The sequence below is a fragment of the Neoarius graeffei genome, chromosome 23 (genome assembly GCF_027579695.1).
Source record: "Neoarius graeffei isolate fNeoGra1 chromosome 23, fNeoGra1.pri, whole genome shotgun sequence".
NCBI classification, from domain to species: Eukaryota; Metazoa; Chordata; class Actinopteri; order Siluriformes; family Ariidae; genus Neoarius; species Neoarius graeffei.
This window is the reverse complement of record NC_083591.1, coordinates 43,040,546-43,053,632: the sequence shown is the minus strand read 5'-3', so window position 1 is coordinate 43,053,632 and position 13,087 is coordinate 43,040,546. Positions and strand designations below refer to the sequence as shown.

General features: G+C 41.2%; 1 protein-coding gene across 4 annotated transcripts in view; it reads left to right on the top strand.

Moving 5' to 3' along the window:
• Positions 1-13,087, top strand: part of LOC132871743 (CUGBP Elav-like family member 5) — a 472,273-nt gene that overhangs the window by 235,647 nt on the left and 223,539 nt on the right. For all 4 annotated transcript variants that reach the window (XM_060906214.1, XM_060906212.1, XM_060906211.1 and 1 more), the window contains exon 3: positions 3,050-3,098. In XM_060906214.1, the coding sequence (XP_060762197.1) occupies positions 3,050-3,098 (49 nt within the window). The remainder of the gene's footprint in view (positions 1-3,049; positions 3,099-13,087) is intronic.

Below are 13,087 nucleotides of genomic sequence, written 5' to 3'. Positions count from 1 at the left end.
AAGGCTCTCATATGCCCCCCTAGATGTTCAGTCTTATCGACTCAAAGTGTGTTTGGAATGAATAGGTGTGCGAGATGAGATGGTGTGTTCCCTGCTATCCTAAAGGATGCCATGTTGAAAAAGATTCTTTGCAAACAGTCCCAGCTGCACCATAGGCTGCATCTGAAAGCCTAAAGCGTGTATTTAGACATGTTTGGATGTGCATGGTGTGTGTGTGTGTGTGTGTGTGTTAGATACGGGCGCTACGCTCCAGTTAGCGCCGCTGCTAACTTCCTGTAGCAGCCCATCGTAGCCGTTGCTTCCTGTTGTGCTTGTGCGGCATGAACCGTGACAGCTCACTACAGGGAAGCATTTCATCATCGCAATGGCGCTACGGGCGAGCACAGATCTCACCCGCTGTTCCCTTCGGTCTCTCTCTTGTCTCTGTCTATTTCATCTCTATTTCTCTACCTCTTGCATGCTCACGCTCCTGTTGTTGAATCCTGCAAAACAGGCAATGCAATTTCCCCTCTTACACACGTGAGGACTCCGATGAATCAAATCCCACCTGCACATCCTAATTAGAATATTACATTCGACTGGATTCGAGTTGTAAGATTTAAAAACCTCCTTATTGGGCATTAGGTGTGCGAGAAGCGAGCCGTCTCGTACCCAATTCCATCTCCTCAGCCACATCGGAGTGTAAACAAATGCAAATGCATCTTCCACAAGTTCTCTCCTCTCGCGCTCCGCTTCATGGCACACACTCCTTTTTCGTGATATAAAGAGTGACTTCATGCCTCTGTGCGCAACGAAAAACAACCTTGTGTGAGGGGAGAAAAGAAATCATCCACCAAAATGACAAAAAATGCAGGAGAGTGAGCAAACAGAAGGTAATTGGAGAGAGAAAATGATGGAGTAGTAGTCGCTGATGTGAACATGGTGCAGTCGGAGGGGGGTTGCTGGGTGCTGTCTGTGTTTTGCATGTTTCCAAGCACTTTACTATGTAGATGTATCTGCACACGAAGATGAGACAAAGTCCAGAATTGTTCCACTTTGGATTAACCCTTTCAGACCTCCATAACTCCCAACATATTTAACAGTTATGCCACGAAATCAAGTCGTACATGAGCTGACAGCCGATGAGGCATGTAGCACCGAGTCGGCTATAAGCCATGTACCATGGGATTGAGTGGAATAAGTGTTTTATTGTGTCCACAGTCACTGGATTTTGAGAAACAGAGCATTTTTATTGTTATTTTTTGCAAGTTCGATAAATAAAAACTTTATACAAAGCGTCCGACAGAATCATTTCCGCTTAGAATGTAAACAAACCGGCTAAATGACAGTAGCAATTTGTGAAAAATGCTATAATAATAATAATTCTTGAAAAATAAAAAAAGTTCTTACCATTAAATACTTTTATTCCATATGTTTTTGCTTTTTTTTTTGTATTTGTTGGGGTTTTGTTTTCGAGTAGAGTTTTTATTTTGTCCTCGGTTGGTTCAGCAACACGCTCCGCCATTTTGTTTTTCTCTACTCACAGTATATGAATTGATAGCCTATTAGTAGAGTAGCCAATCAGAGCACGCGAGTGCTCATATCCAGTGAATGTGCATAGAATAAAATTTAATAACTCAATGCTTCAGTAACTTTTAAAAGAATTAATAGAAAAGATATATAATTACAAAAGTGAGGAATCTCTGGTTTAGTAACTTGACCAGATAGTGTGTCCTGGGAGTTTAAGGAGTTAATGGTACCACCCCCAAGTTTTCTCCTTAATTTAGATGTGGCCAATTCTCACCCACCAGATAGGTCTCCTGTATCTCAGCCACCAACCAGGGAAGGCCATCACGCACTTTCTTTGAGGCACATGATGGCAGCGGGGCGGCACGGTGGTGTAGTGGTTAGCGCTGTCGCCTCACAGCAAGAAGGTCCTGGGTTCGAGCCCCGGGGCCGGCAAGGGCCTTTCTGTGTGGAGTTTGCATGTTCTCCCCGTGTCCGCGTGGGTTTTCTCCGGGTGCTCCGGTTTCCCCCACAGTCCAAAGACATGCAGGTTAGGTTAACTGGTGACTCTAAATTGACCGTAGGTGTGAATGGTTGTCTGTGTCTATGTGTCAGCCCTGTGATGACCTGGCGACTTGTCCAGGGTGTACCCCGCCTTTCGCCCGTAGTCAGCTGGGATAGGCTCCAGCTTGCCTGCGACCCTGTAGAACAGGATAAAGCGGCTAGAGATAATGAGATGAGAGATGAATGAGATTTATCAAAACAATTCATCGATTTCCTCACGAGTGACATATAGAGATTTATGTCAAGGTTTTGCTTCTCCATGTCCCGGATGTAGCTCGTATGAAAAATACAAGTGGTGTATTTCCCAGTAAGACACTCGTGTCCATATAATATATACCATTGCAGTACAAATTTTGGCAGTATAGCACCCTCCACCCCTACCCCTACGGATTTCTTCCCACTGGCAGGGTGTCTGATAAGGTTGAAGACATGACCGGTGCTATGTTTAGGGACAATAAATACATTTTATCCCAAAGCGTGGATTATATAAGATACTGTATGTGATGATGAGTCAGGATGCAATGCATAATCTAAGAGTGTTCCTTATTAAAGAAAATCCAAAAATCATAGTTATTGACAATAGAAGGGGTCAGTGCACATTCATGCAAACGCATCACAGGGAAATCTATATTTATAGCCAATGAGATAGCCAAGAGTCAGAAAAGAGGAAGCAATAAACAGGAAAATAATGCTGTGAATTGCATGAAACACTTGGCAAGACTTCGCAAAATGGAATGGGAGATATTAGGGAATAAATAACCAATTTACTCGAGGACTAAAATCACACATTTGGGGAATAAACCAATAGCAGGACAGGGGTTGAGACAGGACAGAAATAAAAGCACATGATGTCAAAGCAGACATAACATGTCTTGGTACCGTATAACGGTAACAACAGTTGATGTTAAAACGAAACAGCATCTGCAAACCTTGTTCTACAACACTGTTTATTTTTTGACCTGAAGATTAACCTCTCTCTCTTTCTCTCTCTCTCTCTCAGATGACACGGCCTATTCAGGTTAAACCAGCTGACAGCGAGAGTCGTGGAGGTATGCCCGAGTCTATTACTTCTTCCTCAGCTAATCTCATCCTCTGTCTTTTTATTTCCGTTTTTTTGTTCCTGAGGTTAGCCGTGACTTAAGCGATCCTGTTCTGTTAGTTCTTAAATTCTCTCTCTCTCTCATACACACACACTTTCTCAACCTTGCACACTCTCCTTTCCCTCACTCTCCCTTTTCCCCACTCGCATTGTTTTTATATGTGGTTTCATTCTTGATATTAGCCTTGACCTAAGTGCTCTTATTCCGTTCGCTCATGTTTTCTCTCACTCAATGACTGACTCACTCATTCTCTCTCGCCTGCAGCCTCTCTTGCTCTTCCACTTCTTCGCTTCATCTCACAAACTCACTTTCTCTACATCACACCCCCCTTCCCCTCCTTCGCGTTCCCTCTATCCTAGTTTTCTCTCTCTCTCTCTCTCTCTCTCTCTCTCTCTCTCTGTGATGGCTGTTGTGGGATTTCATTTTGACTAAAGCGATTGCATTATTGAGTGAAGAAGTGTGTGTAGGCCACATCCTGGCCCTGCCAAGTACATTACCATTAGACAGTAAATTAAAAAGTCATTAGAGGAGAGAGTGTGACTGGAGCCTGGGATTTCACAGGCCTGCCTGCTTTTGTTAAATATACGAGAGGGATGAGAGCAGAGAATATGAGGAAAGACGACTTCTCGGTGCACAAAGCGTGATCAATAAAATAGCAGGGACTCTTGCCAAGATCGTCAATTTTCTCTTCTTTCTTTCGCGGTTCCGTCTCTCTGTAAGAGGGGGCCTGCATGTGTGTGTGTGAGAGAGAGAGGCTGTTGTTTGCCAATGTTAAGTTTGACAAATTGCTTTAAAAATTACTTTTTTTTCCCCTGAAAGGTTCAATATGTGAATTTATTTGAATATTAATAAGCTGATCATTTAATACAGAGTGCACATCAGTTTTAGCGCTACACAGTTCATACCACACACATCACAGAAAGCAAAAACTGTGTTGCCTTCTTAAAGAAAGGAAGTCAACTCTCATCCCATCCACAGTGTTGCTGAACTGGTTGCTGAAGATGAATGAATGAAACCATAATAGCTTCTTATTCACTGTGCACTACATTTAACAGTTATTCCACGAAATCGAGTCGTACATGAGCTGATAGCCGACAAGGCGCGTAGCACCGAGTCGGCTATAAGCCATGTACAATGAGTTTGAGTGGAATGACTGTTTTATTCTATCCACATTCACTGGATTTTGAGAAATGGAGCATTTTTATTTTTTGCAAATTTGATAAATAAAACCTTTATACAAAACGTCCGACAAAATCATTTCCGCTTAGAATGTAAACAAACCGGCGAAATTGCAGTTGCAATGTGTGGAAAATGCGATAATAATAATGCTTGAAAAATACTTTTATTCCATATTTTGTTGCTTTTTTTTGGATTTTTTGGGGTTTTGCTTTCGAGTAGAGTTTTTATTTCGTCCTCGGTTGGTTCAGTAACACGCTCCGCCATGTTCTTCTTCTTCTTTAGGGTTTTTTGGCGGTTGGCAAACCAACTTAAAGGTGCATTACTGCCACCGACTGGGCTGGAGTGTGGAACAGGAGCTATTGGGGGAGGGGGGGACTATATTCTTTTATTTAGCTATTTCTGTTTCTTTTAAATACTTAATAACAAAGTGATATATCTAACTTGATGCGTCCGCCATTTTGTTTTTCTCTACTCACGGTACAGTAAGTGAGCTGATAGCCTAGTAGTAGAGTAGCCAATCAGAGTGCATATGCAGTGAATGTGGAAAGAATAAAGTGTACTGTACATCCAATAAAATGCCATTCGAATACAATAAGCGCCTATTGAAAAGGAAGCCTCTTTTTGTTTTTCTGTCTTTATTTTTTGAAAAGATATACGAGTAGAAAATAAGATTAGAAGATTAAATGTTTTTCAAGGGGCAGCACGGTGGCGTAGTGGTTAGCGCTGTCGCCTCACAGCAAGAAGGTCCGGGTTCGAGCCCCGTGGCCGGCGACGGCCTTTCTGTGTGGAGTTTGCATGTTGTCCGTGTGGGTTTCCTCCGGGTGCTCTGGTTTCCCCCACAGTCCAAAGGCATGCAGGTTAGGTTAACCGGTGACTCTAAATTGACCGTAGGTGTGAATGGTTGTCTGTGTCTATGTGTCAGCCCTGTGATGACCTGGCGACTTGTCCAGGGTGTACCCCGCCTTTCACCCGTAGTCAGCTGGGATAGGCTTGTAGAACAGGATAAAGCGGCTAGAGATAATGAGATGAGCTGTTTCTCAAGGAAATGACAGCTTGGACATTCTTTTTTTCCTCCTCTGTGTTAATGTAAATATTATGCAAATTTGAATCTTTTGTAACAGAGCAATGGTCTGAGAGCCCTAATGTGTGTTTGGGTGTTTGTTCCCTTGTCCTTGTCCTGTGGGTGTGAGGTGAGCTTGAAGAGAAACAGAGTACAGTAACAGCAGCTTGTAAAATGTTTTATGGTGACTGTGGGAATAATATACTGTACTGTCCAGCAGTGTGCTTATTAATGGAAAAGGAGAAATGATATAGTTCCCACCTGTCCCATTAAAGTGTGTGTGTGTAAGGGTTGGTCAGGATTGGGAAAGCCTTTTAGTATTTAACATCTTGGGCTGGCACAGTCTCACTGTCTCTCCTCACATACCAGAAGCATTATTTAATTTCACATACAAACAGACTAACAGTCAGTAGATATGAAGATTTGTTTCGTCTACATGCTTGTGTCTTTATATACAGTGCTCTCCATAATTATTGGCACTCCTTGTAAAGATTAGTAAGAATCCAACTTTTGGTGAAGCCGCTTCATCTCACACTGAAAAAAAATGAGAAAAATCCAACTAAAATAAATGTATTCAGAGAAAAAAATGCTTCATCAAGAAATAATTATTTTCAACAAAAACACGTCACTATCATTGGCACCTTAATAAACGATAGTGAACACGATGTAACTGAAGCATGTTTCCCATTTAAATTGTGCAGTATTTTTGAGTTGATTGGAGTGTGTAGGAACTTTCAACTTTCATGACTTCCTGATTAACTGGGGAACAAATATGAGGGGGCACAGAGGCCAAATTTCTTTAGTCATCCATCAACATGGGAAAGATAAGAGAACACACAAACCAAATGAGGGAGAAGTGTGTTGACTTCATAAGTCAGGGAATGGTTATACATACATATATCTCCTTCTCACCCCCGGCGGGGGGGTGGTATCCATGTCATCCTCAAGCTCGGGTCCTCTACCAGAGGCCTGGGAGTTTGAGGGTTCTGCGCAGTATCTTCGATGTTCCTAGGACTGCGCTCTTCTGGACTGAGGCTTCAGATGTTGTTCCTGGGATTGGCTGGAGCCACTCTCCCAGTTTGGGGGTTACTGCCCCAAGTGCCCCCACTACCACGGGGACCACGCAACCCTTGACTTTCCACATCCGTTCCAGCTGCTCTTTCAACCCTTGATACTTCTCAAGTTTCTCATGTTCCTTCTTCCTGATGTTGGCGTCAGCTGGGATCGCCACATCTATCACCACCACCCTCTTCTGCTCTTTGTCCACCACCACTATGTCCGGTTGGTTAGCCAGGATCTGTTTGTCAGTCTGGAAGCTGAAGTCCCACAGAACCTTGGCCCTGTTGTTCTCAGCCACCTTCTGTGGTATGGCCCATTGGGACTTGGGTACTTCTATTCCATACTGGTTGCAGATGTTCCTGTATACTATCCCAGCCACTTGGTTGTGCCTCTCCATGTACGCTGATCCAGCTAGCATCTTACACCCTGCTACTATGTGCTGGACTGTTTCAGGGGCTTCTTTGCACAGTCTGCATCTTGGGTCTGATCTACTCTGGTAGATCCTGGCCTCTCTCTCTCTCTCTCTCTCTCTCTCTCTCTCTCTCTCTATATATATATATATATATATATATATATATATATATATATATATATATATATATATATAAAGCCACTCACCTGAAAATGTCCATTTCTACTGTTAGGGCAATAATAAAAAAAAGTGGACTCCAACTGGACTTGTTACAGACTTGCCTGGAAGAGGACCCAAGTTTATTTTGCCCTCATATACATTGAGGAAGAGGGTAAGAGAGGCAAAAAAAAAAAGTAAATAAAAATAAAAATCCCCAAGGATCACTGTTGGTGAATTACAAGAAAAAGTAAAATCTTGGGGTTTCCAATAGTCTCCAAAACTACCATCAGACTCCACCTCCATACCAACAGATTATTTGGAAGGTTTGCCAGAAAAAGCCTTTTCTGTCAGTTAACCACAAATGTAAGTGCCTGAAATTTGCAAAACGTTACGATAACTTTGAGTAGAACCTTGTTCTATGGTCTGATGAAACAAAAATGGGAGCTTTTTGGCAATAAACACTCAAGGTGGGTCTGGCGTAAAAAGAAGGATGGCTATACTGAAAAGAACCCAATCCCAACTGTAAAATATGGTGGAAGTTCTGTGATGTTTTTGGGCTGTTTTTCCTCCTGGAAACCTTGTTAGGGTACATGGCATCATGGATTCCATGAAATACCAGGACATTTTTAATCAGAATCTGGCTGCCTCTGCCGGGAAACTAAAACTGGATTGTCACTGGATCTTCAAGTAGTACAATGATCTGAAGCACATGTCCAAATCAACACAAAAATAATTCACTGACCACCAAATCAAGCTTCTGCCCTGGCCATCTCAGTCCCCTGACCTGAACCCCATTGAAAACCTGTGGGGTGAGCTGAAGAGGAGAGAGCACAAGAGAGGGCCTTGGATCCTGAATGATCTGGAGAGATTGCGTAAAGAAGAATGGGCTCAGATGCCCTGCTCTGTATCTCCAGCCTTATAGTGGAGTAGAGCTCCATACTTAAGAGACTATGTTAATGCATCAACCTGATTTTTGATGACTTTTGCAACTGTACGTATGTGCAAACAACGTTCGTGTACCACCACAGGGAACCCGTTTGTAAGTGCAAGGAACGTATCTCATAAACACTTGAGCACCAGACAACGAATTTTGTATCTTTATTTACATAAGATAGATGGGTTTTTGTCCAGCGCTTATTTTTTAACTTGCTTTTTAAAAAATTATGTGGTGTTATTTACCAACATATTTTACACTCATTGGGAGCATTGCTTTTAGGCAGTTCTTAAATATATACACACTGATCAGCGATAACATGATGACCACTGACAGGTGAAGTGAATAACATTGATTATCTCATTTACAGTGGCACCTGTCAAGGGGTGGGATATATTAGACAGCAAGAGAACAGTGAGTTCTTGAAGTTGATGTGTTGGAAACAGGAAAAATGGGCAAGCGTAAGGATCTGAGTGACTTTGATAGGGGCCAAATCGTGATGGCTAGATGACTGGGTCTGAGTATCTCCAAAATAGCACATCTTGTGGGGTGTTCCCAGTGGTTAGTACCTACCAAAAGTGGTCCAAGGAAGGACAACCGGTGAACCAGTGACAGAGTCATGGGTGTCAAAGGCTCACTGGGGCACGAAGGCTAGCCCATATGGTCCAATCCCACAGAAGAGCTCCTGTAGTACAAATTGCTGAAAAAGTTCATGCTGGTTAAAACGGAAAGGTATTCATTACGCATGACTGTATTTCATTTTGATGGCAAAAATAATTAAAATAGCGATCAAAACTAGGGGGTGTATTCACTGTGACACAACTGTCTCTAATATGAACGAACGCATGAATCTATAGTGTGGGATAGAAATATGTAAATCAGCCCCAGTTTTACTTCTTCATATCACCCTGTGCATTTTTCTGATGAGCTTTGAAAAAGTCTGCTGAAAAGAGTCAAAACAATATCTTGTGTTTTGTAACTGACTGATTTGAAAACTATAACAATCTATGGAACAAGGGCACCTTTCGCACAGGCGAATGAGTCCTGTCTCCATATTGGTTACTCACCTCCACAACATTTCAGAAAAACTCATGCAGACTTCTGTTCATCCCAAAGTGCATAAAACACCACATGATTTTAGTCCCACTTTTCCAGCCAGCAGTATATTTTAGTGAATTAGCAATCACCAGCCACTGTTCCACAGTCGCTAATTGCTTCACATGCCTATCATAACTGTTCATTAAGTATGATTTTTCTGCAGGACAATGCAGAATGGCACAGTACTGTCATAAATCTATGATTTCCATCACTCAGCATGAGTTTGGTTTTCCTCAATGCCAACATGCCGAACACGGATATGAAGCTTTTGCACTGCTGTGACGAGAAATTGACACAGGTCCTCAACCAGGGTTACGGAAAGTTCTGGATCTGAATCTGTGTTTCCATCAAATATGGTCATGCGAAAATCCTGTATGAAAAATGATTTGGGAGAAACAGTTACGATACCAAAACGCACTTGGCTGTTTTATACTTTGTACAGAAGGAAAAGAGTGCCAGATGCAGTGTGATGGAGAGATTTGAAGTGTGACGTTCCTTCATTTATTCATCTTCAGTAACTGCTTTATTCTGCTCAGGGTCACACTGATGTTTGATCTCATTTTCTTTAATAAAATGAAAAAAAAGTTCACATATTCATCTTTGCAGACAGCACACAAGTGTCTCCTTTGGCCTTGTTTGCGGTTTTTGATTTATCTAGATGTAGATAGATACAGACAGCTCATTTCCAAGACATGTGACTATTTTATGACTTCTACATTATCGAGTCAGTACAAAAACATTTTAGAGTCCAAACGTTCGTTTTCCAGGACAAAATTAAATGTTACAGAAAAAAAAAATTGTATCTGAGCGGCATATTACATCAGAGAGCACGTTTCAGATTAAAAAAGAAAACATAATGAAGCTACTGGGTTTTGGGGCAAAATTAAGAAGAACTGCGGCTGGTTCTGTAAGATGCTCAGTAAAACCTACAGCTCATTTCCGCATAAAACTGCACTCATTGTACCTGAGGCTACTATTTTCTTTCTTTTTTTTAAAGCAAAGGGTCGTCTCACACCAAATATTGACTTTGTTTCATTTATTATGGCTTACTGCTGTTTATAGTAATATTTTTCCATGTTGAAACATTTCATTTCACTATTTTTTTAAAGTCATTTTTGCTCTACAGTATTTCTTTTACATGTGCCTAAGACTTTTGCACAATACTGTGTGTATATATAAACCAGTTTAGACACCCCGACTCATTCATAGGTTTTTCTGTATGTTAACTATTTTCTACATTGTAGAACAATACTGAAGATATCAAACTATGAAATAACATCTGGAACATATATGGAATTGTGTGGTAAAAAATAAAGTGTTAAAAAACAAAATATGTTTCATATTTTAGATTCTTCAAAGTAGCCGCCGGTTACCTTGATGACGCTTTGTACACTATTGGCATTATCTTAACCAGCTTCATGAGGTAATCACTTGGAATGCTTTTCAATTAACAGGTGCCTCGTCAAAAGTTAATTAGTGGAATTTCTTGCCTTCTTAATGTGTTTGAGATCAAATAGTAAATAAATAATAAAAATACACTAAACAATAAATAATAACTAGAAGAACACTCGGTAGAGTGTATTGGGCGGCACGGTGGTGTAGTGGTTAGCACTGTCGCCTCACAGCCAGAGAGTTCTGGGTTTGAGGCTGGCGGCCAACAGGGGGCCTTTCTGTGTGGAGTTTGCATGCCCTCCCCGTGTCTGCGTGGGTTTCCTCCGGGTGCTCTGGTTTCCCCCACAGGTCAAAGACATGCGGTTAGGTTAACATGGGGTGGCCTTGGGCTGAGGTGCCCTTGAACGAGGCACCTGGCCCCCAACTACTCCCTGGGTGCTGTAGCATGGCTGCCCACTGCTCTGGGTATGTGTGTGTGCTCATTGCTCACTTGTGTGTGTTCACTGCTTCAGATGGGTTAAATGCAGAGAGGAATTTCACAAGTGTATGTGTGATGAGTAAAGTTGTTGTTGTTCTTCTTATACATCCACCAAGCCACATATTCGGATTTGCATCAAAATCCGAATATGTTCGGATTTATTGTTCGGATTTATATGTTCGGATCTATTGTTCCTCGGCCCGTGGCTCACCTTTCCTCAAAATTACATCAAAATCCGTTCACTACTTTTTGAGTTATGTTGGGAACAAACAAACAAACGGAGGCAAAAACATAACCTCTTCCAACAAAGTTGGCAAAGGTAATAATACAGTAAATAGCCCTATTCCTCAACTGTAGTAATCCATATTACAACCCCGATTCCAAAAAAGTTGGGACAAAGTACAAATTGTAAATAAAAACGGAATGCAATGATGTGGAAGTTTAAAAATTCCATATTTTATTCAGAATAGAACATAGATGACATATCAAATGTTTAAACTGAGAAAATGTATCATTTAAAGAGAAAACTTAGGTGATTTTAAATTTCATGACAACAACACATCTCAAAAATGTTGGGACAAGGCCATGTTTCCCTCTGTGAGACATCCCCTTTTCTCTTTACAACAGTCTGTAAACGTCTGGGGACTGAGGAGACAAGTTGCTCAAGTTTAGGGATAGGAATGTTAACCCATTCTTGTCTAATGTAGGATTCTAGTTGCTCAACTGTCTTAGGTCTTTTTTGTCGTATCTTCCATTTTATGATGCGCCAAATGTTTTCTATGGGTGAAAGATCTGGACTGCAGGCTGGCTAGTTCCGTACCCAGACCTTTCTTCTACGCAGCTGTGGGTGCAATCAGTTAATTATTGAAATTAAGTGATCAATCTCGTTAAATCAGTCTCATTAAATTTTGAAGGTCAATAATTAAAATGAATCAATCCCATTGAATCGTTTACTTTGACTCGTTTGAATTGAATCATACCATAGAATCAGTCTCATTCAGTGAATCATTCAATGAATCGTTTAGTGAATCATTTAGTGAATCGTTCAATGAATCGTTTAGTGAATCATTTGGTGAATCGTTCAATGAATCATTTAGTGAATCATGCCATTAATCCTGGTGCTTAATAATAAGTTACCAAACAGCTAAATTATGGTACATTTCCAAATTATTAAGATCACTTACCATACACATTTGCATACGCACCCTTTTTGAATTCTTTGAGAAAATTGGGGACTTCAGATATTGTTGTTCACACAAATAAACAGTTTGTTTAATAAATGAATTTATTATACAAAGATAAAAAGGTAAAATAATAAATCAATATATACAAGCAGTGAGGTGTGTGTGTGTGTGAAGGACTTGACCATGTGTTTAGCCTTGTGTAGCTAACTACACGTGGTGGAGGCCTAGCTTGTTGGTAGCTAAACAAAAGAATGTTATCTAAACAGAACAAAGGATTAGCTCTGTGTTTAGCCTTGTGTTGCTAGTGTGAGTTTGCTAAAGGCCCTATGGCCTAGCTAAAGTGTGTTTGTTAGGCCTGGTGAGGCCTACTGAGCACGTGTTGCTAAAGACAAAGGTATTAGCCGTAGCTAACTAAAAGCTAGCTTGTGGATTTCTAGCTGAGGTGTGGTTTATCAGGCCTGATGAGCACATGGTAGGCCTTGATTAGCTTTGTGTTGCTAAGCAGACAAAAGGGAAGCTGTAGCTAACCCACTAGCTCATAACCATACTGAATCCACTGAAATCTTGAGATCAAGATGTATAATAAGAGAACTATATGTTAGTAGTAAAGAATAAAAGAGAGAAGCATGCGCAGCCTATCTATTAAACAATTGAGAGAACATAGAACCAAAATAAATCAACACGCTGCGTGTCTAACAGTGTAACAGATAAACCTGGGTTTAAATTCACACTATTTCAAATAAAAGCAAATTCCTAAGACTATCCTAATTATGCCCAAATGCCAAAATCTTACTTAATCCTGCCTTTAGCAAGATATGAAGAACTATTCGCCGGTGTAGTCTCGGGCCTCGCCGTGGGAGCACGTGAGCCGCTCGTGATGGAGGCGGAGAAAACTTTCGGGTCCAGCGGAGCACTTGGGTGGTTCCCGTGGAAAGCAGAGGATTCTTGGTCCGAACCTCAGCGTTCGTGAGGAAAAGTCTCTG